General features: G+C 40.5%; 1 protein-coding gene across 1 annotated transcript in view; it reads left to right on the top strand.

The window, feature by feature from the left end:
- LOC111226390 (transient receptor potential cation channel subfamily M member 3-like) overlaps positions 1-23,997 on the top strand; it is a 114,130-nt gene that overhangs the window by 38,426 nt on the left and 51,707 nt on the right. Inside the window, exons 2-6 of the mRNA XM_022751508.1 lie at positions 8,680-8,759; positions 10,298-10,499; positions 11,329-11,542; positions 13,402-13,526; positions 14,720-14,891. Of these exons, the coding sequence (XP_022607229.1) occupies positions 8,680-8,759; positions 10,298-10,499; positions 11,329-11,542; positions 13,402-13,526; positions 14,720-14,891 (793 nt within the window). The remainder of the gene's footprint in view (positions 1-8,679; positions 8,760-10,297; positions 10,500-11,328; positions 11,543-13,401; positions 13,527-14,719; positions 14,892-23,997) is intronic.

The following is a 23,997-nucleotide window of genomic DNA, read 5'->3' as shown; positions in this document are numbered from 1 at the left end:
TGAGTCGCATTCTTGTGTTGTTGACTTGCCTAAGATAGACTTGTTGTGAAGGTCATCATATATAATATCGCCCATCTCTCGGTCTCCATACAGTCTGGTGTGCATTGTTTGGCCCCAGCTGTTGTTGTAAAGGGACTTGGTAGAGGACAAAGATGAAGGAGAGGGAAGGGATAAACAGAGAGAGGGAGAGAGAGAGAGAGGCACTCGCAGGGACATTAAGTAGATGAGTATGATTGAGATGGAAGGTGAAATGGTCGTGCTGGATCTTTTAACTCAACTGCACTTCAGTTGATATCTGCTCTGACCTGCCTGGGTCCAGAACAAGGCCAAAACAAAACTAGATCTTCTTTTCTGCATACCAATCTTAGAAACAGTTTACTGTATGAATTTAAATGACAATTTATCTTTACTCTGAAGTGAAAGAGTGCCATGTCTCCTCTATATTACAGTTCTGTCTCTTCACTTGCCATTTCCATATCTTAACCAGCTCGCACACCCTAAACTCTTCCGTCTGGATTTCATAAGTGCATAAAAGCATCTAGATCACATCTAGTTGATTCATTGGAAGCAAGAGGACAGACGAAATGGCCTCTGCTGAGAGGCTCATCTCATCCATTAGATCATACATTTCAGCTTAGGGCGGCCATCAAGTCCATTAGATGCTCATTAGGGAGCAAGTTTATTTGCCTGAGCGAACCACTGTTTTCTGTAAATAAAAGCAACAGTCATTTATTTTCTGTTTTCTTCACACATATATGTGAACTTATTTTGAAAGAAGTTATGGTCACAATGATTAACTGCAGTTATTGTCACCATGAATAATGTTATTTGGTGCTGGGTCTAAACCAAGAGATAAGAGTTACAAGAGTTATAAGAGCTGAAAGATGTCCCAGACACGAGAAATGTCAGGCTTTGTCCAGAAGAATAGTCAGAGTACCATACAGAGCGAATAATGTGTAATAGTTTATACAGTAAAGAAAGCCAAGGCAATTTTATTCATATAAGTAAGAGAAATGCTTTTCCTCACTGAAAAGGAGGCAAAAAGACAAGAACTGGAGATACAATAAAAAATTCCAACTTGCACAAGAATCTCAAGACACGTAGCGCAGTGGTACGACACTACACTCAAAAATTTATAGACTGTGCTGAAGGGTAAAACACTATCTGACCACTGACATATGGACATCGCAGGGTGAGCACATGTTAGTTTCACTTCGTTCTGTCTTGACTTTTTGAAAAATTGACCGCCCTAGGAGTTGTATGGGTGGTCGTTTTTGGATTCAGCTTACACTGTTTTCATTGTACAGCTTTAGTTTGAGTTGTCTCAAGCTATTTTAAACCTATTATTAGCATCGGATTAACTGTGTTAAAATGTCTTGTCTAACTGTTTTGTAAGCTTTTAATGTGACAGATGTGCAAAAATGGAAGTTCCATGTACATGTTATTGTCACTGAGAATGTGTTCATTTTATAAATTGCAGTCGTGCGCTGCAATTAATCCGGTAGCGTCTACATAAACCCGTTGTAAAGGCAAAGAACACAAGTATCAAGAATCATCATACAGACAGCAGCATAAACCAGTGACTTAGCTCCACAGTGTATGGTGTACAGGAGACATCTTTCCACTGCAAACTGTACCTCAGTATATTATGTTTTTTTTTTTCTGTCACTTAAACAATTGCTATTAAGATAAATTTGCTCTTATGTGCTTTTACCAGCCACATACATTTGTGTCTCCTTACAAAATGTAGATTTGCAGGTCAGGTTAAGCCTTTACGTTATAATTTTACCAACAGTAAAACAACATACTTTATATACTACTTATCAGTGACATTGCATTTCAGTGCCTGCTGTTTGCTTGCACATGTCAGCGGAAACTGCTTCCTACAGTACCAGTGTGTGTATATACAGCACATGGCATTTGTGATACAATACAGTATGTTTGTTACTTTGCTGGGTCAGCTGTATGTTGTCTTTTTGATAGTTTGCTTGATTGTAGTCCCATGTACACAAAAAGCCGATATGTTGGTAAACAGTTCCGACTCAGATTGAAACAGAAGATTCAGTATTGTATTTGATATCGAGGGACTGATTTGATCCGGGGCATTAAAATATTGTCAAAAAAATTTGGCTGTTACTAGGAGGACAGATCTGGCCTACTTCATTTTACTGTAAAAAATCAGCACACCATAATACCACAAGTGCAGCTGTTTGGACAATGCTTTCCACCACTGACTTCATCAGTTTCATCACATAGCATTCATTAATGTATAGGGGTGTTGAGTAATGTTATCAAAATGCCAATGTGTTTTCTGAAATTACATGTTAATATGCTGTGTTTGCTCTGGAAGACATATGTGATACAAGTGCATGCGTATCATACATACCCTGTGTGTGTGTGTGTGTGTGTGTGTGTGTGTGTGTGTGTGTGTGTGTGTGTGTGTGTGTGTGGCAACAAGCAAGTAAATAGGTAGAAAATTATAACCTTGCCATCCTCACCGATTGCTCATAGGTGTGTGTGTGATTTATCATGTGTGCATGCACACACTCGCACGTGTGCTTGTTTTGCCTAGCAGCATCTGGACTATGTGGACTCAGGTGCGCTCCTCTAAGCAGAGTCTGTCATTACACTGAATACATTAGGTTTTAATTTACACCAGATCTGGGGAAGAAGTTTTGCATCTGATGATTTTGCTTATATTCACATTCTGTTGTTGGTGTGTGTGTGAGTGTGTGAGTGTGTGAGTGTGTGTGTGTGTGTGTGTGTGTGTACTTTACATTAAGTAGGATTACAGTTTTTGGAAAGTACAGTCTCTTTCTTTTCTGTGTTTTTCCTGCTTGTCTATTGTGAGACTTCATTTAGTTCAGATTACAGTCTTATGTTTCTCCCACTGCTCCTGCTAATTAAACCTGGTCTGTATTGTCGACAGGTCCCTTAATCTCCTTAATGAAAACAGGTAGGAAACTCCCCTTATACCGTAAAATAACAGCAGGAAAACTGCAAGTGCAACGGCAAAGTCTGTGTGTGTGTGTGTGTGTGTGTGTGTGTGTGTGTGTGTGTGTGTGTGTGTGTGTGTGTGTGTGTGTGTGTGTCATTTAGGGCAAAATAAGGATGGTGAGGAGGCTCGACGAATGTCATGTTACTCCACCTAATAGGCTCTCTTGCCATTCAGACTCCCTCATCGTTCTTGGTCTCTGACAGAAATGAGGCTGAGATGACTCTCTCTCTCTCTCTCTCTCTCTCTCTCTCTCTCTCTCTCTCTCTCTCTCTCTCTCTCCTCTAACACACACAGACCTAGCAACACACACACACAGCGTGGTGACAGTCCAACTTTAATTTAAATCTGAAACAGGTGAGGTGTTGGTGAGTGTTGGAGGACAGCAGTTAATTCTCTAAGAACAGTTTTCTGGAAGAGGCTACAGACTTATAGAATATTTTTTCAGACTTTATTGTGGTATTGCCTACAGTTTGTTAACTAGCTATGTCATGATGTGAGATTTATTTTAATTAGATGTAATTATATTTTTACTTCTTGGCTTATATTATGCCTGTTTGGAGTTGGGAGTGGTGAGGAGGCTGTAAGTAACCAGTTTAGTATGGTTAGGGGTTTGCCTGGTGTGTACCTTTAGCACCATTAACACACACACACATACACACACACACACACACACACACACACACACACACACACACACACACATATACACATTCCAGCAGTGCTAATCGTCCCAGAGTAGACCAGATGCCTGTGGACCGAGAGGTGGACTGATCAGTTTCATTTAGTGCCTTTTAGTTTTTAGGTAGGATCATGCCTCTAACACTACTGTCTACCTTGATTATGATGTCCACAACAATGCAACCCATCACAAAATACAGGTGAGTCATCAGACACAGGTACTTCACAGTTTTTGCTCTGAAAAAAAAACCTTCTTATTGACGTCAAAACTTTTGGTGTTTAATTGGGTAAACTTAGTCTACTATTAAAAATCTTAACTAGAATCCCTCCAGTTGTGGAAATCAATTTCTGTCTCTCAGCTGGATGCTCTGTTTGAGGGTAAATCAATTTTTTAAAATATCTATTTTTGGTGTTTACATGAGTCTTATTTCATCAGTTCCTTTCATTTTATGGTGAATAATTGGATGTAAGGAACTGTACTGTACCGACGATTTACTCAGATAGGAATAGATAAGAATAAGAACTAAATATGCATTAAGATGTGGGTTCTGTCCTTTGTTTAGATCTTGACTCCGCCATTTTTCCCTTAAGTGCATCAAATGCACCATGAGAAGAAAATATGTGGTCTAACCATCCTGACCAACCGTATTTATCATGTATGTGATCACCATCTACTGAGATTTTTTTTATTTTTTTATTTAATGGCTCTCCGAGTTAAAATATCATTTCTGATACATGTAAAATCAAAGTGAACCAAAAATAGAAATCATGATGCAGTTGAGAAAAGGAAACAGCTCTATTTTCTACTTTAATTACTTGTCTGGCAGTAAAACCAAATTCACTGTGAAGCAAATGAAGAGCCGCACAAAGAGAGGATGAAGACTTAATTCGGCACAAGAGGAATGATGATGATTTATCTTTAATCACTCTTTGGAATCAATGTACCAGCAAAATAAAGGGAGGATTTGGGTGCTGTGACAGTATGTATATTACTCCATTTTAAGTGTTTCAGGTTTTGATAAAGAAGACACTCATATTTAATGGTAAAACCATGAGTGCATTTACATCGGGTTTTGGAGTAAGCTGGTTATGTTTTGTACATGTTGAAAATTGATCCTGGTTTCAGTAACAGGGATAAGATCTTCTCCCAGTTTTTAGAAATCTGGATGTACTACCTTGAGTTCTCCGATAGAACCTTATCCAGGTTTCTGAACCATCTCATATAGTGTCTGAGATGTTAGAAATCAAGACACACCAGCAAGCACACAATCAGAAACCTGGATACTTATGTTCCATGTAAATGTCATATCCTGAATATAATCAAAAATAGGATAAAGTTCAAAATCAGGATACTAATGCACATGTAGATGCACTCTATTTAAAAGTGCCACAGGCTGCCCACATGCCCACTGATATGCCCATGTAAAAGCTGAGTCATTCATGTGTGGTAAAGGTAAAAGAGAAAAAAGCGAGACAGCAGAGAGATTAGGCTGTTGATTGGATATGGTTCTCAATTCCGCTCCCTGCCAGTGCCAATAACAAAGAGGAGCTACAATAGTATAAGAGGGGGGAGAGAGAACAAGCAGAAAAGGGTGGTGGTGGTGGTGGAGGTTGAGTATAATGGAGTCAAGACCCCTAACAGTCTGTCAGATGCTGCTCACTTGATCCACATTCACTCTTCACACACACACACACAAACACACTTGCACACACAATCCAATGTTTGTGCCTGTGTGTGTGCATGTGAGTGCGCCCCGGTGATAAATCTTAATTACACAATGCCGTGCAGGCCATGTGCCATCTCATCATACCATGTCAAATCTCATAAGAGACACTAGAGAGCATGGGAGAAAGAGATGCAACTGTATGAGACAGTGAGAAAATGTATATACCGCATCCGATGAAAAAAAAGAAAGATGGAAGGGTAAGAAAGGGGTGGAGCAAAAGATGGGGTTACAAAGTGAAGGAAATCTTTGTCTTGGATGCTCTGGGTTAGAGCGATTGTGGTTCCTCTTTTGGGGTTTATTTGGGGTTTACACAAAAGGCTTTTGGTGTTGTGTGACTGTGATTTTGCCATCAGCCCTGTCAATAGTAATCAATTTTAAAAACATCTGCTGCTGCTAGCACTGAATGGATCTAGTTTGTGCAAGGATGAGCTGGCGGATGAATACACAGTTTTAGCATGTCAGAGAAAGAATGGGGCTGGGGGCGTTGTTGTGGCCTGCTGAGTCATCGTGGCCAGGGTGATCTCTAAAAGCAGCCCCCCAGCCCCCCAGAGTAATGGTTAATCGTGGGAAGTCTGGTGTTAGGGTAAGTGTGCCTGTGTGCAGGCTCAGCCTGTTTGTGGCCGGATGCGGTGGGTTTTGGCGTGCCGTGGTGTGACAGGGCCAGTCAGGCGGATGGGGCGTGTGTTGTTGTAGCCGTGGTGGTGGGGAAAATCCTGTACAAGCAGCTCTCAGCTCTGCTGGCTGGGAGAAGAGCCGGGGCTGCTCTCCCAGAATAAAAAGCAGAAAAAAAGCTCTGTCCTTTTGTTTTCACGGCTGTTGCGTTCCCTCTGCTGTGGGTTTGGGAGTCTGGTCTGTGTGTCCTCCTGGTTGTCTGTGAATGTCCCATTGTGACATTCGGCCCTATTCTGGACCTCTGGTGTTGTGCTCCGTCGCCACAAAACCTCACACAGACATAGTCCACTTCCTGGAATGGCGGTGTCAACCCAGGAAGTGCAACCTTTGAACCACAAAGAGCTGAGTCAAAAGTAGTGCATTTAAATGGCAGAGGGTAACTTTCTCATAATCACAGAAACAGAACATTTACTTCATACATAATACAATACATAACTGTTTTCTTTACTGTATTCTGTTTATGTGCACTGTTAATCAATACATAATAAGAAATGAAAGCTTTACAGACAAAAAAAGAAACTAAAAGACAATGATCACATGTTACGATGTGCAAGAAAAAAAAAAAAATTGTCCAAAAACAGTAAGATAACAGTCTTATAACTGCCTCTTGTCAACCCTAAAGGAATTTTACTTATTTGAAGTAAAAACTCATTCCAATATTTTCCCTTTATTGTGCTCCCAACTTCTCAGTGAAGGGAAAAATTTAGAAAAAAACTTCAGTATATAAAATGTATCTGGTTTGTAAGGTTCCTGGCTGCCTAATATACTGTGTTAGCTAAACATAAACATATACTAACAATGCAATTTAAGTGTTATGGTGCTACTGTATTTAAATATATACTGTATATATATGCAAATGCATGCAGGCAGGTGTCTATAATGTAAAGTGTCTCTCTCCTGTAGCATCAACCTGTGATAGAAAGCAGACACACAAACAGGCAGATGCCACCAAAACAGCACTGTTTTTGTTTTTAGCGTTGTGGTGGGATATATAAAGCAAATGTCAAAAAAGATTCAGCTGTAGTATTTCACCTTGTGACATTTAACTTACACTTATCTATTGTGACAATACCACATTATTATTTACAGGTCACTGTAAACTCTACCAGAGATGGTTCAGTGCTGTCACAACTCTGTAGTCACTGATAAAGCTCACAGAGTCATAGATGATATAATGTTTATCAAAACAAGCAGATTTACTATTTTTTTCACTTTTTATCATAAGACTCTAGATACTGTTCCCTTTCTTATTAAGTCAGAGAGGATTTCTCTACAAACAGAATATCACCTTTTGTCCCCTATGGATAATTTTTTTACACTTATGAAGAATTCATGTATGCATGTGTGCAGACGTCAATACAGATGTGTATTAGTCTCTAATCCTGTGCTGCATGTGTATCCCAGGCTGGCTCTATGGCTCAAAAGTATCTTTCCACTTGTGTGTGTAGCAGGATAATTGGCTCCAGTCAGTCGTTCTGTCACTTAGACCTGCAGCAGATGTGAATGTTGAGGATCAGAGTCTCGCATATGCACCATTCCACTGGCTGCATTATGCTGAGGAATTCTTTTTATACTGTATGCAATATAAGAGGAAAAAGCACATATAGAAATGCATACACATGCTTTCTCATATAAAAGTGCACACACACACACACACACGCACGCACACACGCACGCACACACACACACACACACACACTCAGCTGGCTGCCAATAGGAGTATCTAAGGACTGGAACTCTGACACAATTTAATGCCTCAGTGCATTTTACATCCGCTTTTTCTTTCCCAGCGCTTTATCTCATCCGGTTTGGGCTAGAGTCACTGAATAACATAAAACATTTCTGTCAGGATGTCTTCAGTGTTTGAATTATGTGTGAGGGACTCTGCATCTTGGGTGTGTGTGATGTGTCTGCCGGTAACAACCATGGGTGGAGACGTAATGTTTTCGGGTCGTCCGTCCGTCTGCCCCATTCTTGTGAACACAATATCTCAGTAACCTCACAAAACATGGTTTTGGCCTCTTGAATGTGATACATCAGGGAGGAATTCAGGAATTTCTTCAGACAAACATTTACTTGGACTCAAGGATGAACTGATTTGAATTTGGTGGTCAAAGCTCAAAGGTCAAGGTCACTGTGACCTCACAAAACACATTTTTGGTCTGGTTGGCAGAGGCATACAACTGCGAGCTGGTAATTCTAGTTGTTCTTAAACCAAATTGTTGTTTTTTCTTTAAATTTCTGATTCAGATTTTTTCTTAGTACTTTTTATTTTTCTTAGACTTTAGATGCAGCATCTCATGGTGTATGCTCCGTTTGCCATTCCCCAATACTGGACTGGAAATAGACTGTGGCAGATAAGTCTCTGTGTAACAAGGCTCAGACTGTGTCATTTTACACAATAAATGGCTGCTGAGCTCAACCCTTCTTCTCTGGAAGGGACAAGAAAACATTTTCTGTCACAGGTGAACTCTACAGTGAAGCGCAGGCCTGGTCATGATATGAGCCTGTTCCTGCTGTCTGCCAGCTGTCACTGCTGCATGCTCAGGATACAGCTCCATTATCTCACAAACACTGACTGTTCTTCTGTCTTCATTTCTGCAGGCACAGAAATCGTGGATAGAGAGAGCATTCAGCAAGAGAGAATGTGTTCATATCATAGTGAGCGCCAAAGACCCCCATAGGTGAGTAAGAATGTGTGTAAAGTAAAAGTCAAAAATCTCAATGTACTACATGTAAATTACATTACTGTGTTCTCTGATCTGAGATGTTTTTCTACTAAGTCTACATATTTATGATTTAGCTGCTTTATTATTAGCTGTAAATGCAACCAAACCCTAGTGGCTTGTAGCTAATGTGATAGCCCGCCTCACATATAACAGACTAAGAGCCCTCTTTAACTATTGACCTTTTAAAGCAAGCCTCAGATGAATATCACGCTGGCCCTCTATTTGCATCACAGGTAGATCCTCTGCAACAATGAGCCAAAATACCAACATTACAAATTTTAAAACCACAAATATGATGACATTAGTGAAATCCAGGGTCAGGTCAGTTCATAAAGACAGTAAAATATTTCACATCATTTTAAACGGTTATTAATTTAAGCAACAGTCAAGATAGAGCCCACAGGAGCATACATCTTTTCCACTCAGTATATGAAAACACATTTATAAGGGCCTTGTCTGTATAATACTGACTTTGTAACAGGATTGTAATGATAAGTGCACATCAAGAAAATAAAACACTCACTATCTCCAATCCCAGTGTTCATCTTATTTTGCTCTGCAAAGACACTGTCTTGGTGACGTTATCAAAATCCTTACTACAGCTGAGTTTGTCACCCAAGTGACAAACTCAGAAAGTTAAGTTCAAGTAATTCCTGCAGTACCAACCTCATACACACACACACACACACACACACACACACAGACACACACACACACACACACACGCACACACAGGAAATGCCACTGTTTGTTAGCTAAACAGAATTAGCATAACTAGAGGAAAGCGGGTGGAAGGCATGAGCAGGAGGAGGGGAAAGAGATGTTCCTCAAGATCAAATCAGCTTTTCTCTTTTTAGTCAGAAACCCTTGTGTTGACACGTAAGGCAGAGAGAGGAAAAGTGCGTTTGGTGAAAGATGACGGAAACATGAAGTGATTATCAAAGCATCCTGACTTCCTTTCCTCCCAGGGCTCCCACTCCATCCTGTAAGGTTAAAAAATCAGAGTATGAAAGCTGCATTCAGTACATCTGAATAGGTATGTACTCGCGTAGGAATACTACAGTTCACATAACTGTCATTCTGCTAATTCTTGAGTTGCCAAGAGGGAGACGGAGAGGAGAACAAGGAAAAGAGATAGACAGAGGTTTGTGAAGAGCAGAAAACAAAAAGAGACAGAGCCAATACAAGATTGCAGGGGCCCACAGATCCTTCTCTTCCTCTCCTCCCTGTCAGGAGATGAAAGTCAAATGACAAGCTGTCACTTCAGCCTTGCCCACCGCTCACTGCTAGGCACATGACTGCAGCAGCATTCACACTCTTTTTCTCATTCTCTCAGTCACACACAACCTCTGTGTCACCCTGTTTTTTTTTCCCTCTCAATGTTACAATAGTTTTGCTTGGGGCTCAGACCTCTCAAGGTTTCAATTGTTCTCTGTGAAGGAGTGTGTAATATACCAATCCTACATTCACTCTTACTTTCTCCTCTCATCCAGGTGCTGTTGTGGTCGTCTGATAGGTCAGCATGTGGGCCTGCCCCCGGGCATCTCATCTAGTCAAAATGATAAGGCAGAGCGTTTGGCCAAGAATGACAGCCTGGCGGAGAAGTGGTCAATCAGTAAACACACACAGCTCAGTCCCACTGATGCCTTTGGTACCATTGAGTTCCAGGGAGGAGGACACTCCAACAAAGCCATGGTGACTCTCTGACAAAATGCAACGTAGTACATTTTGTTACGTGTCCTGCAGAAACCCTGCTTCTTAAGATAGTCAATCACTGCCAAGCTTTTGTTAAGTAATACACTTCATTCACAGTTCACATGCAAAGAGAGCTCATCAAGAGTCCTTGTGTGTCTTCCTCAATCACAGAACAAATTAAAAGGCATCACACATATGTAGAAAATGCCTGAAGATAACAGCAAAATCAGTTAAATGAGTATAATTATTATGTAATTACATATAATTATTGATTTAAAAGACATAAGTGTCTGGAGGCTGCAGCAGGTAAAATTCTGCCTGATTTATCAATCCATCCCAAAAGTAGTCTGATTGTTCATACCATTCACACGGTCACTGTCTTTGTCTAATCATGCTGACACAATCACATCACACGTACTCCAGCATTCTTGGAATTCAGATGATTAAGACTGAATTATGTCTGATTTATTCCCAGTGTTAAATTATTCATCCAGACACATGTCAGGTTGGGTGTCTGAGAGCGAATTAGCTGCTGATAAACAGATGCTCCATAATGCACATGGTTCTTCAGTCGTAATAAACATCTGTTCAATACTTTTTGTAACATGAAAAATGAAAGCCAGGCAGGTCTTCACCACTGGTCCATGTAATATTTTTCAATTTCGTTATTTTACCTCCACATCACAGATTTGTTTGATGTGTAATGCTCTTGTAACGTGTTAAATGTAAATACTGTATGTGTATCCATGTGTGTTTATGTGTTTATGTGCTTGAAGGGTGAAGCAGATGTGCTACTGTACATCACTGACGCATTCCTTAATGTTCGCAGTACGTGCGAGTGTCTTATGACACCAAGCCTGACCTGCTGCTCCACCTGATGACCAAGGAATGGCAGCTGGACCTGCCCAAGCTGCTCATCTCAGTCCATGGGGGCCTGCAGAACTTCGAATTACAACCCAAACTCAAACAGGTCTTTGGCAAAGGGCTCATCAAGGCTGCCATGACAACAGGAGCCTGGATATTCACTGGAGGGGTCAACACAGGTAAACTACAGTAAAAAATAGGCCACTTTATTTTGAAGATAAAAAAAAAAATCACTGAGACATTTTATTTGAACCACCAACCAGCCTCACTTCTTTTTATACAGTTTGGGTGGCCACATACTTGTGCTGCAGTAGGAGTATAATGAGTGTGTTCAAATGTTCCTCATGAATTATCTGCTATTAAATAACCATTCATTAGGCCCCTCAGGGCTGTAAAGATGTTCAACTACTGGATCCCTGCAAAAGGTTCTTTAAGGTATATTATGAGCACTTAACTACAGATGCAGACATTCATAATCTGACAGGTGAAGGGATAGTTTTCCATTTTTATTTTATGCATCTTGAATGAAAATGGTGTCAGCGAGTCAAAACTGCTTATTTTCATGACTGGAAGTCAATAAAAGGATGCCTCATTTAGACCAAATGGTGCACTTGATTTTGCAAACTGTATTTTAGTCAAGGAAGACTATTTGAACAAAAAGTGAGAAGAGTTATTGTTTCATTAGTTGTGTGACAGAAATGACTCAGGAGGCAATTAGGGCCCATCATAATCTTATACCTTTCATGGAGTGGTAACCTACTGAAAGCAAAATGGGATTTTCCCCTAGAGGAGTTGATGGTGTGGAGAAGATCGGCTTAAGACTTTGGCGCCTAAGAAGATCTCTTCCTGAAAACACTGAGTAGCTGGATGAAATTGGCCTGGAGCAGGATTTATGAGGGGCTCAGTGAACTGGATCTTAAACATAGGAGGTGGAGGTTTGGAAGTGTAAAAGCAGCCCAGAAACAGTTTCTCTGACAGTCTGAGAGCAATGAGATGATTGGATAGAAGTGTGTGTGACAAAATAAAATCAGTTGAAATGAAAATAGGGCCAACTGAAACATCAGCTGACAGATTGACAGCACATGAATTATGCATAAGTATGGAGTTATCATGCATATGGAAAGTAGTCTCTGTGACTGAAGTTGAGCTCCACTATGTTTCCAATCTTGGTTAGCTGTGGATAGTGGTGTCATGTCTTAAAATTGGTAAATATACATGTGTAATACATTGGATATAATTTACATATTACCTTAAGTGTAGTATCCTGAAACCTAATATCAACAATTACCGCATGATGATACTAAAATAATTGACTACGCTGCAAAATGAATATGTTTTTATATACTGGGATCGTATAGACCTCATATTACCTAGCTTTAACTTTGGTCAAACATTATCACTAGTCTTGATAGTGGAATTCGTATCAATATATATAATATATGAAGCTATTTCACTTTGTCTTCAATGTAGCAGTCCACTGTGTTCTTGCCTTGTTTCTATGTCACAATAAGGCTTGAAATAAGAAAAAAATATGGGACAGTAATGTTTAATAGTAGAGTTAAGAACAGATAAAGATAAATGATACATCATTGGATCCTGTAGAGTGCTCACACTTGAATACAGAAAGAAATAGAAAGTAAGATTTAGTGACAGAATGGGTGCAGAGGCAAGAAAGAGGAAGAGAGAGACCTGAATAATGGATGGAGGGATGGATTGGAGGGACAGTTGAGGGTAGAGGTGGATGGAATAATGTCAGCAGGAGAGATGGAATAAGATGGCCTCCAGGTCTGACTGCTGCCTCCCTGAGGACAACAACTAGAGGCTTGGAGCTAACACCTATCTGTGTTCGATGCTGTGTGTATGTGTCCATGTGTATTTTGTAATTGGCTGACGTGCTGTTGTCTTCTGTGCCTAACAGATTCTGTTAATCTTTCACAGCAGTGTATCATTATCTAAGTTTAGGCTGTGTATTGATCCTGACAAAACTGATTTTTGTTATCTGATTCCCTGTCCTTCTCTCAAACACACACACACACAGGGGTGATTCGCCATGTGGGTGATGCACTGAAAGACCACGCCTCCAAGTCAAGGGGCAAGATCTGCACCATTGGCATTGCTCCATGGGGTATCGTAGAAAATCAAGAGGATCTTGTTGGCAAAGATGTAAGTCTCTGAGAACAAACAATAATGTAGCAATGAAAACAGTTACTGATTGGGCACGTGTATGCTCTAGCGCTTGTTTGCATGTCTATATGTGAAAAATGTCACGTGCAGTCCACAGTTGCCAGAGCCTCTAAATTGCAGTTGACAGCTTATTAACTGAGGTGCTGAGTAAGCCAATCCAGTCTGTGATAAACACTCCTTCAAAGTGAGTCGGACAGCTGGCAGAACCGCATGAGAATGTGGAGCACATGCTGACTCATTCAAATCTCAGGAATCAATGTTATGTTATAGTTAAAATTTCATCAGAATGAGCTGCACTCTGTCCTGCTGAACAAGTCAAGCAGAGCCGATTAATGTTGGTGGCTGAAATGAGATGATTAAGTGCTGAAACTCTTTTTTCATGCTTGATTGGTCTTCACTGTATGCCTAATGGCCAGATGAGTTTACTTCAGATTGTCAGGCGCAGGCCCAATAGACCAAATCCAAGCTCTGAGAAACTGTCATTAATGTTGTATGAATATTAAATCACTGTCTTTTAGTGTAATTTAGTGTAACTCTAATACAAGTTCAAAAAATGCGTTGTTTCAAATGATGGATTATGTGAACGCATCAGGGTATTTTCTTTTTGAGTTATTCTTGCACTTAGAACTTGTAGTTATAAAAAAGTTAAGTTAAGGTGAATCCAGTCTTTTAATTTTTTTAATTATTTATTGAGAATCAAACAAACATCCTTTATTGCCCTGACAAAAGCTCTGCCATCAAATGTTGATATACCCTACATTTCCCATGATGCAACCCGTAGCGTCTTTCTCTGCCTGGTAAATGCTTATGCCTTTCAGACTCTATGTCCCAGTTTGTAACTTAGACATGCTATTAAAACTTTGTAGCCTCCAAGCCCCTTCCAGACTTTGGAAAGCTTCCTCCAGAGCCTCAGAGGACATTATACAACTGTTTTCCAAGGCTGAGTAGTATACTCCATGGCAAGTAAATTGAACTAGAGAAAGTTGGCAGAGTTCTCCTTTAATAAGCGCTCTGGAAAATGAGAACATACTGTAATATTTGCCAAAATAATTTTTTGGGCTGCATAAATGGTGCTAAGAAAACATGCGCTTGTTATCATTAATCCATCCCCTGTCAGCCATGGGCTTCTCTGATGTTTGCATGATAGTTAAATGTTGTCTTCTCTCGACTAGGTGGTGCGTCCATACCAGACCATGTCCAACCCGATGAGCAAGTTGACAGTTCTAAACAGTCTCCACTCCCACTTCATCCTGGCAGACAATGGCACCACGGGAAAGTATGGCGCTGAGGTCAAACTGCGACGGCAGCTAGAGAAACACATCTCCCTGCAGAAGATTAACACACGTGAGTGGAATTTACTGTATCTGTCCGTCATGGCTTTTGCCAGACTGACCCACATACCCTGAATTAGAGAAGGTGTTTTAAAGTAATACAGCGAGTGATAACAGCATAATGATACCATTATCCTTGTTTTATCAATGACACCACTGCAGGTTAATTGGGTTCATAGTCTATTTTATAGCTTCAACCAGACTAAAATTGTTATTACCTGCTTAATGTGAACACATGCTGTCAGACTGCGTATTTTTAGCCAGCTGTGATATAACTTGATGAGCTTTTGAAACTGTCCCTCCCTTCAGGACGGGTTTATAGTTTCTTTCAAAGCTTCCTGACAGCTCCGATGAACTGTTTCCTCGAATGAACCCGCTGATAATCCTTGTCTTCCTGTTTTGAGGCACTGCACGCAGCTACCAAACCAACTAACAAACATGATGACAAGCACACGAGCACTGTATGTGCACATACTGTACACGCACATTTAGTCTACTACACACACATCAAGTACATTCAGGTACACACAAGGTACATCAGATGTATTTTTTCCTGTATTTTATATTTTTATTTTCATTTGATACTGTATATTTTGACAGACACACGAATAACAGGATATTATAACACACTACTGCTGAAACTCAACAGAATCTTGTTTTATTCTGTATTCATGTGCAGTTCCCTGTCTTCACTTTAAATGTGTGAATTAATTTGTTGCATCAGTAGTAAATTATGCCCATAAAGCAAGAGTGTATTTAAACGCCTGTTTGTTTGTCTAAATATGTAGGTGTTTAGGTACAGTGTGAATCATGTGTATTTTAGTCTGCACATGCGCATTTTTGCCTTCGTGTGGAGTGTTCATCTGCCGTTGAGCCCCTGTCACATTGCATTTCACCATTTTCAATTTCCACATTATACCTTAGCTAGAAACCAAATGGATTTGCATGAATACAAAATGCATTTCTCTGTCTTTTTCTCTGTCGCAGACACACTCAAACAAAGACAATAGCGCACACACACCTCTCTGATACCATTTAAATACATTTCTCAATAGCCTCTCGCGTGTCAGAGCAAACCTGAGTCAGAGAAATTGTTGTTTGCAGCTGTGAAATATTTATTACCTTCTTTTGTTGTCATTGTAAAGCCGTTTTATAACAATTTCCTCAGGGTTTGGTGGCATGAAAACACACATTTTAACATCAATGCTTATTTAAAAACTGAGTGTCAGGAAATAGGCGTTACCAAATGGATAGCTTGTTAGTGTCAAGAGTAATATCATGACTCAAACCTTCCCTTTGTCAACGCCATTTTTGTTCACTGTCACTGATGTTTGCAGATGGGAACTTTATAACAGATTGTTAAATGTCACTCTTTGGAATGAAGCATGAGTGTTACCACTTCTGTATCCTTCCTAATGCCTTGACTTCAGGGACTGAAAACACGTTCCTGGGTTTGACAGGATACACAAATGTTCTTCGGCCATCATCCAGTCATGTGACCTATGGACTTCCCTTTGTCATCCTATGCCTGGACTCATACAAAAGGGGCTGGGAAGGCAAAGGGACGCCCAGTAGTCATACAAGCATCCAATATAAATCTAATTTAAATACATGGTGTGATTTTCTTCAAACTTAATTTGGATCCAAGGTTGGCACAAATACGTATGGGGATCTACTAGTGACAGACGGTGATAGGTAACTACATATACTGTATATCTGCTGCTGACCATCCACAATACAGACCCATCACCCAGACTCTGTCACAGAATAACCTTAACCTCAGCAGTGTCTGAGGTTACACTGATAACCAGCTTCAGCTTTATCACCTGCCACAGTTTCTGCTTCAGGTGAAGTGCTGTATCAGCTTTATAATTGTATAGCCCTGATTAAAATCATCCTAATACTTGTGCTTGTACAGTATGAGGTTAATCAGTACTTTTATCTGTGACCTGTGAAGCGAGTGCATTTCCACAATCAAAGCAAGTTTATCTCAGTTTGTCTGAGCACTAATTTAAATTAGATTGAGAAGATGTGATAAATCTAGCTAGTCTTGTTGTCCAGGTAAGATAGTTCAGGATTTTGTGGATTTTACAAAACCCAAACATTAAAGAAGAAATTAAAGAAAGTGAATGAAATCTTTTAAATCTTCACGGCTGTGAGATTTGAGGCCCATGAATAATGTTAAGTCTCTTAACATAAGAAAAAAAGAGCTCTGAACCTGAAGCCTTTTCTTTCAACAGAGGGATAGCTTCATCCCCAAAAGGGGTTACCGCCAAAAAGACACTACTACAAACTAGCCACAACTCTATTCTCTTGTAGTGTGAATTTATATTTCACAGTTTCTCAAGTAAATGTTCTTCCCCAATGTTCGATTACTGTGTTTTTGTGTCTGATGTACTGTACCTTGTTGTACGTGCGTATCCTTTACTTCCCCATTCACCGCTGTAGGGTTGGCAGACAAGGACCATTTCTTGATTTGATTACCTGTCCACGGTGAATCGAGGAGCACATCAATTTTCCTCACAGCATGGCTCCTGTGGGATCTAAGTGTAGCTTGAGGTCCTGTCAAGGAAAGGAGGATAAAGAAAGTAAAAAGGAAAGAAAGCAGTTTGAATACCCTTACATGTGGGTTGTAGACCACACGTAATCACAAGCTCTTTTTTTCTTTTTTTTTCTTAAAATATAGTCACGCACGCTGCACACAAACATAAGATGAAAGGAGTGCAGTCGATAGATATGCGTAATCTCCCCCTTTGGTATTTTTGTGATGTCTGGGCAATCCTGTAGCTAATCCTACTGTGCCTATGCCTGTGTGCAATTTTCCATGCAACGGGTATCATCATGTGACTGCCGAAAATGCTGTAGCAATCAAATTGGCTCCACAATATTATAACATAGTTTTTAAATATGTGAATCAATTCTATATTACAAACGTATAGGTGTTCTGGTCTGACTATGCTCAAGAAAAATGTTATATTGCGGACAGTGTCTTAACAATTCTTCTAACTTGTGATCATTTGTCTGAAACCTTGCTACATTTTGAGTACCTGTTGCCACTGGATATTTGTGGTGATTGCACATTTCCATCGCAAGTTATGGCACCTGTCAAAAGCCTTCAGTGGAGATGTCCAGTTTCTAAACCTCTTAACACCACCTGTGGTAACAAGACATGTGTATTCCCTGTGCATACCCTGCTTTCTCTACTGTGTATTTCATGTTGGGGATGGTGTCACCTCCTGTGGTTTTGTAACCCTCTTCAGTGGAAAGTGGACAAGAGTATCTAAGGGACAGCGCTGGCTGGGTGTAAACAAGATAAATATCTTAAGACAAGGAAACTGGGGTTGGGAGGCTGTAAATATTGTGGATGGAGCCAACACATTTGTACGCTCGAGTAAATACTCAGCACTGTGCCCTGCTGTACGTGCGTGGACTTCTTGTTTGTTCGCCCAGACATGGTCTAGCTTGATAGATCACGTAAAGAGATGCAGATGCAAATGAGCCTGGATTACTGTGACAAGGATTCATCTTGGGCAGCACAGGACACTTCACGTGTGAATAGAGAGACTGAGCTTATAACCAGTGATCATAAACATTCAAATACAAATGTAATTGTTGATTTAAAGAAAAGTGTCTCAATTATGATCACACACACTCTGGGGTATGTCTTTCTCTTGAGCTTCTCCTCAGACCATCTTCTGAAGGTAGCAGACATCGTCAAACTCAAACATGAAGAAAATCAGTCGAATATTGGCATCATTTAGCACAGCTTACTCACCCACTGCACAGCTCTTATGACATGTCTCCAGCAGTGGCTATAATGCTTTTCAATCACACACCTGCCTCAGAGAGAGGAAAAGCGAAAGAGGAAAAGAGGAGAGTGAGAAAATGAAAGCTGGGAAAAGGGACTCAGAGTGTTGCAGAGAGGGTTATAATTATATATAAAGCAGTTCTTGAAAAAGTGCGATAAGCAATTGTAAAAAAAGATTGAACAAGAGAAAAATTCACGCTTTTGTTTTTGCGCAACACAATTTTAAATTTGATATACATTCCAGGCTCAAAGAGGAATTAAAGTTATACATTTGTGGACGTTTAGATAAAGTCTGTGAGAATGCACGAGGCACCTTCAGTGTGCCCTCTTTCATTTGACCTAAATTACTAGGAAATATTAAGAGGGGCACATAAGTAGTCTGTATATTGAATGGGTAGATGGGTATAGGCATGTGTTTAGGCATGTGTGTGTTTTAACTCTGTGTCTACTGTGTAACCTTCACTGACCCTCCTATAGCAGTGGTTCCATTAATCACAGCATACGTAAAAGATGAAGTAGCTGGGGTAATTGAATCCAGAAGCCATAAGACCTTGTGTTGCAGATTAGCTGTGACATTGTGACCTCCACTGTGGAGCAGCCCATGGAGAAGATTTTATAGTTAAGCTATGTTACATGGAGAGTCAAGAGTGTTGTAATGCTCTTCTTTCAAGCGCTATAAATGCCTGGACGAAATCTTGATTTTTTTAGATAAAGCTAATAATATTGTGCATTTTTTTTTTTTATCTGTGACCAACTGGGTTACTCTGTGGCTCTTGTTCTTTGACACATATCACAAAGCTGCGCTGTCACAGTATGAATCTGCTCTGGAAATGTCACCCTCCGCTGAATGCGACTGTCAAATAAGACACAAATAGCAAGACAGTTTTATGGAGTGAAGCTTGTAAATTATGTTGTGCAAAAGTTAATATTCAGCCTTTTAAAAGTGTTAAGCTCATTGCAATTGTACAGGACCCAGAAGTAGGACTCAGAAACATAGTAAGAGTAAAGACTGTTTCATGCAAGGCTTTTAGGAAGGCTGATGAAGTGGGGCAGGCAGGGGAACTGGTAGCTGAGCCAGGAGTTAAGCCAGGAGCGACAATGGAGTGAGGCAGGCATATACCTGATCGTTCAGCAGTCACAGGAGACAAACGAGGGACTGAGTGTGGCAAGCAAATCAGGAAGTCATGGAGCAGTGAACCTGAAGCACAGGAAGCCAAAAAACGACTTTCCCAGGATAACACGCAACATGAGGCATACTTAAGACCATGGGAATTGGCCGTTGACACATTACAATCAGGCAAAGAGTGGAGTGCAGGACCAGGGTTTAAATACTGCAGACTTCAGGTGGAGTTGTTGAGATGATTGCCAGCAGATGCACAGGAATCTCGGTGGGAGGAGGAAATTGGATCGCCACACCCAGGCTAATACATACGCACACACAAAGAGACAGAGACAAACAGAGGCACAAGGGAGGGGAAAATAACAGAAACATAAGGAACAAGGGAGATATTCTGTCAAACCATCACACTGTAAGTCACATAAATAAATATTATTTTTAATAATCCCTCTGTTCAGTGGTTTTGATCACTGTGGTGGTACTGCATTGATGATGATGGTTAAATCAGTGAGTTGAAGTGACACTGAGTGTGGATCAGTAGACAAAGTGTTTGTGGGCACATGAGAATAAGCGCAGAGAGACAGTGTGGGGACAATTGAAGTCATTGGGGTAAGGTGTGTTCAAGCACGAATGGGTACAAAAAATGTCAAAATGATAAACATGAACCACCAGAGTGTTAAACCTTGTGGTGGAGAGATAATAAAGAGAGAGAGAGAGTCAGTAGTGGGTTGGATACAAGACTTGCTCCTGGTATGGTTCCAGGCTGAGGATGTGCATGGATGACAACATGTTATGTGGTGTGGAAAGAATCTGAGTGCATGATCAGGAGTGTGAACTGTGGTAAATGTCTTTTGGAAGCGTAGGACTGGTAAAAAAAAGAGTAGTAGGAAGGTGAGAAGTGTTCTGGTAGATGGCTTATACACACTACTAAACAATCAAATAAGTCAAATACTGTAGCAGTTTTTTTTCTATGTTCTGTGTTTCTTCATATAAGTCTTACAGACCCTTTGGGATTTGCACTGTGATTACGAACTATACAATAAACCTGATTTAATGCTTTCCAGAGTTTCCATTTGCAAAGCATTTCTATCATAATAACGTGTTTACTGTTGCTTCCACAAACCGCTTACTGTCATAGATATACTTGGGAGTAGGAGTAAAGCTTGCATATGAGTCTGGAAGAGACAGATGCATTTACACCATTTGAGAATCAGAGGTGGTTTGAACAACTGGATGTAAATCCCTTGCAAATGCATTTACTCTTAGCTTTTTTGATATCCAAGTGGTTATGTATAAGTGGGGTCTAATATTCTACATCACTAAATACCAACTCATATAGTGAGAGAGTTCTACATAAGCACATACGCACAGACTCACATACACAAATCAACATACAAATCAATTCCTTTAACCCCAATTTACCACTTGTAAATGCCTTTTACTGGTCAGTGACACCATCCATGATTGAGTCTCTCTGGCTCACTCGGCCCTGGTACGACTCCAACTTGACACATATTGCTGGTAAAAAAGTTGGCACAGGCAATCCGAATCAATCAATTCCTGTGAGTAGGTCAAAAACGGCAGGATATCCTGATGTCATAACGCAACTGAAAAAACAAAGTTTGAGGGAAGCTTTGGCCTTTTAATGTACCGGACCCCCTGACCTTTTGTTCTGTAGCCTGTCGAGTCGAGTTGCCCTCACAGATGTGATGTTTCGTGGCTGCTTTAGTTGTTGCTAGGATAATGGTGTGTGTGTGTGTGAGTGTGAGAGAGTGTGTTTTTGTATTTTTATTTTTTTTGGGGGGGGGGGGTGGGGGGTGGGGGGTGAGAAGACAACGACCCACATACTGTAACACACCTCCAGTCATGCTGATACTAATTTGACATACAAGGACAAACGCGCAGACACTCGCACACACCCAGGCACTCACTGACACACACACGCATGCAGAGGATGAGTCATTGCTGGATCCTTAATTAGGACCATTTAAGCATGTTATGTGTGTCTTGCTTACACGCTCTTCTTTCCCTCCCTAATTCCTTCTGTTCCTCGTTACTTCCTCGTCTCCCAGGCTGGATAAATATAGAAAGTTGGCCAATGATTCTCATCGACAGCCTCTCTCCTCTTCTTCTGCCTCTGCTTTTTCACACCTTTTCAGGGTAGTTTCCCTCCTCAGAGATAAGGTGTGGGCACTGGGTTAAAACTATGGCTGGGATACAGAGAGAAAGAGTAGGAGTAAGAGTAGGGATTTGACGATTGTGTTACCTGATGCGTTGGAGTGTGTGAATGGTGCATGGATACAGTGTAGGAGAAGGGGTGGGCCAGATTCTCTGTGAGAGGTAGTACACAGCATATACAGTAGAATATATCGTGTGTGAGTGTATATTTATCTGAAAACCTGTATCTACAGTACATAATATGTATCGTTATGTTAGGTGCAGTATAGGCATGTATGACTTAACTGTTTATTTTTTAATGATCAAATAACAGGTAAAAGTCCAATAAAAAATCAATAATAGAGAAATACATGTGAAAATTTGATTTACCAATGACAACCATGTAGATTTCACTTAAAGGTATTTGTATTATCAGCAGCCCACTTCCATTTTGTTGCCATTCAGTGACAGCATAATTTGAATGGGGGGCGGAAGGAGGAGCAGGATTAGAGGATAGTGGCCAGTGATCGACACAGTGCATGTACAAGACGTATGGGGACGGTCCACTCCATAACAGTGCTGCCCTTTGGCAACTCCAGAGAAGGATTGCATCTTCACTAAATTCTCTTTAACAGTTTAGCATTTCACTTATGGGATTACATTTCCATCAAGAACAACAGGTATTCCTCTGAAAGTACCGACTCATGTAACAACACTGCATCTATTCAAATACTTAATGTTTTATTTACTATAAAGGGAGAATTCAGACCACTAAACCTGCCTCCATAGATGAAATAGTTAAAAGCACTCTCAGCTTTCTAACAATAGCATTATTAAATTTAAGTTCAGTAGAAGCAGCAGTTTGGAAGAGCATCAATACCAGTAAGTTTAAGCCCTCAGTTCCCATACAAGCTTCCAGGAAGAGGAGTGGACTGTGTCGATGTTTTTAGCGATAATCGCAATCGAAATTCACGTTATGTTTTTTTAGCTAAAAAAAACTTTATCCATGCATACATTAGAATACAAATGTCTGTAAAACTAAACTAAAACTAACAGTTTCCTGGGCGTCACACAAAGAGGGATTACTCACTAAATTATCATAAGTATAACCGTAAGATTCAATGAAATTTAAAGCAATAGGAACTGAATCAGAATATGATTTTGTTGTCATTCCACAGTTGGAAGCAGGAGAAAACTTTTCGGTGTATCCACTGAGTTCGCAGCGTTAATTGGAATAAATGGGCCACATTGTTTGGCTTCACCACCCATGTTTTAATACATCCACTCCCTCACAGGGATAAATACGGAAGTCAGGGCTGTGGCTAATTAGAAAATCTAATTGTGAATGGGAGGTCAAAAGCCATCCGAAAATGTGCCCGCTGTTTTTGGGTAGTCAGGCAAAAGAGAAACTTGCTTCATTTGTGGTTTTGTTTACATATGTGTGTGCCGCTATCTGCATTTGTGTTACTTAGTTTGTGTGTGTGTGTGTGTGTGTGTGTGTGTGTGTGTGTGTGTGTGTGTGTGTGTGTGTGTGTGTTTGTGTGTGCATGTGTGTATGTGTGCACGCAGGCAGGCAGAATTTTCTCCTACCAATTAGCCATGACACAGCTGTGCTTTCCCCTCCTCATCTGCTCCTCGGTGGGTTTCAGTTGAACAATAATCTGCTTTAGATACTGCAGCGTTGCCTCCAAAGCTCACTAGTCATCAATATCAATGCTCGATCTGACATAACAGCAAACTCACACATAGACACATGGTTTTAACAACAAAAATAGACACCGAAAAGAAATGGAAGAATCAGACACAAAATGCAAGCCATTAGTCTGCTTCTCTCTCACATTTTGCCCTGTTGATATATGGTCGGCACAGTGACGTGGCTGTGGCACAATGACGTTTTACCTCTTTGAAGTAGGCAAGGCCCCTAAAATATTCTCCTTATGTAACTGTCCCTGTTGCAAGGCCACACGAGGCTGTGTGAGGCAAAGTGTAGTGGTGGTGGGTATGCTACTGAATGTGTGCATGTGCTTGTGTCTGTGT

The sequence above is a fragment of the Seriola dumerili genome, unplaced genomic scaffold (assembly GCF_002260705.1).
Source record: "Seriola dumerili isolate Sdu_G_001 unplaced genomic scaffold, Sdu_1.0 BDQW01000017.1, whole genome shotgun sequence".
In the NCBI taxonomy this organism is placed as follows: Eukaryota; Metazoa; Chordata; class Actinopteri; order Carangiformes; family Carangidae; genus Seriola; species Seriola dumerili.
The sequence above is the reverse complement of the archived record's forward strand: the minus strand, read 5'-3'. Positions and strand labels throughout refer to the sequence as shown.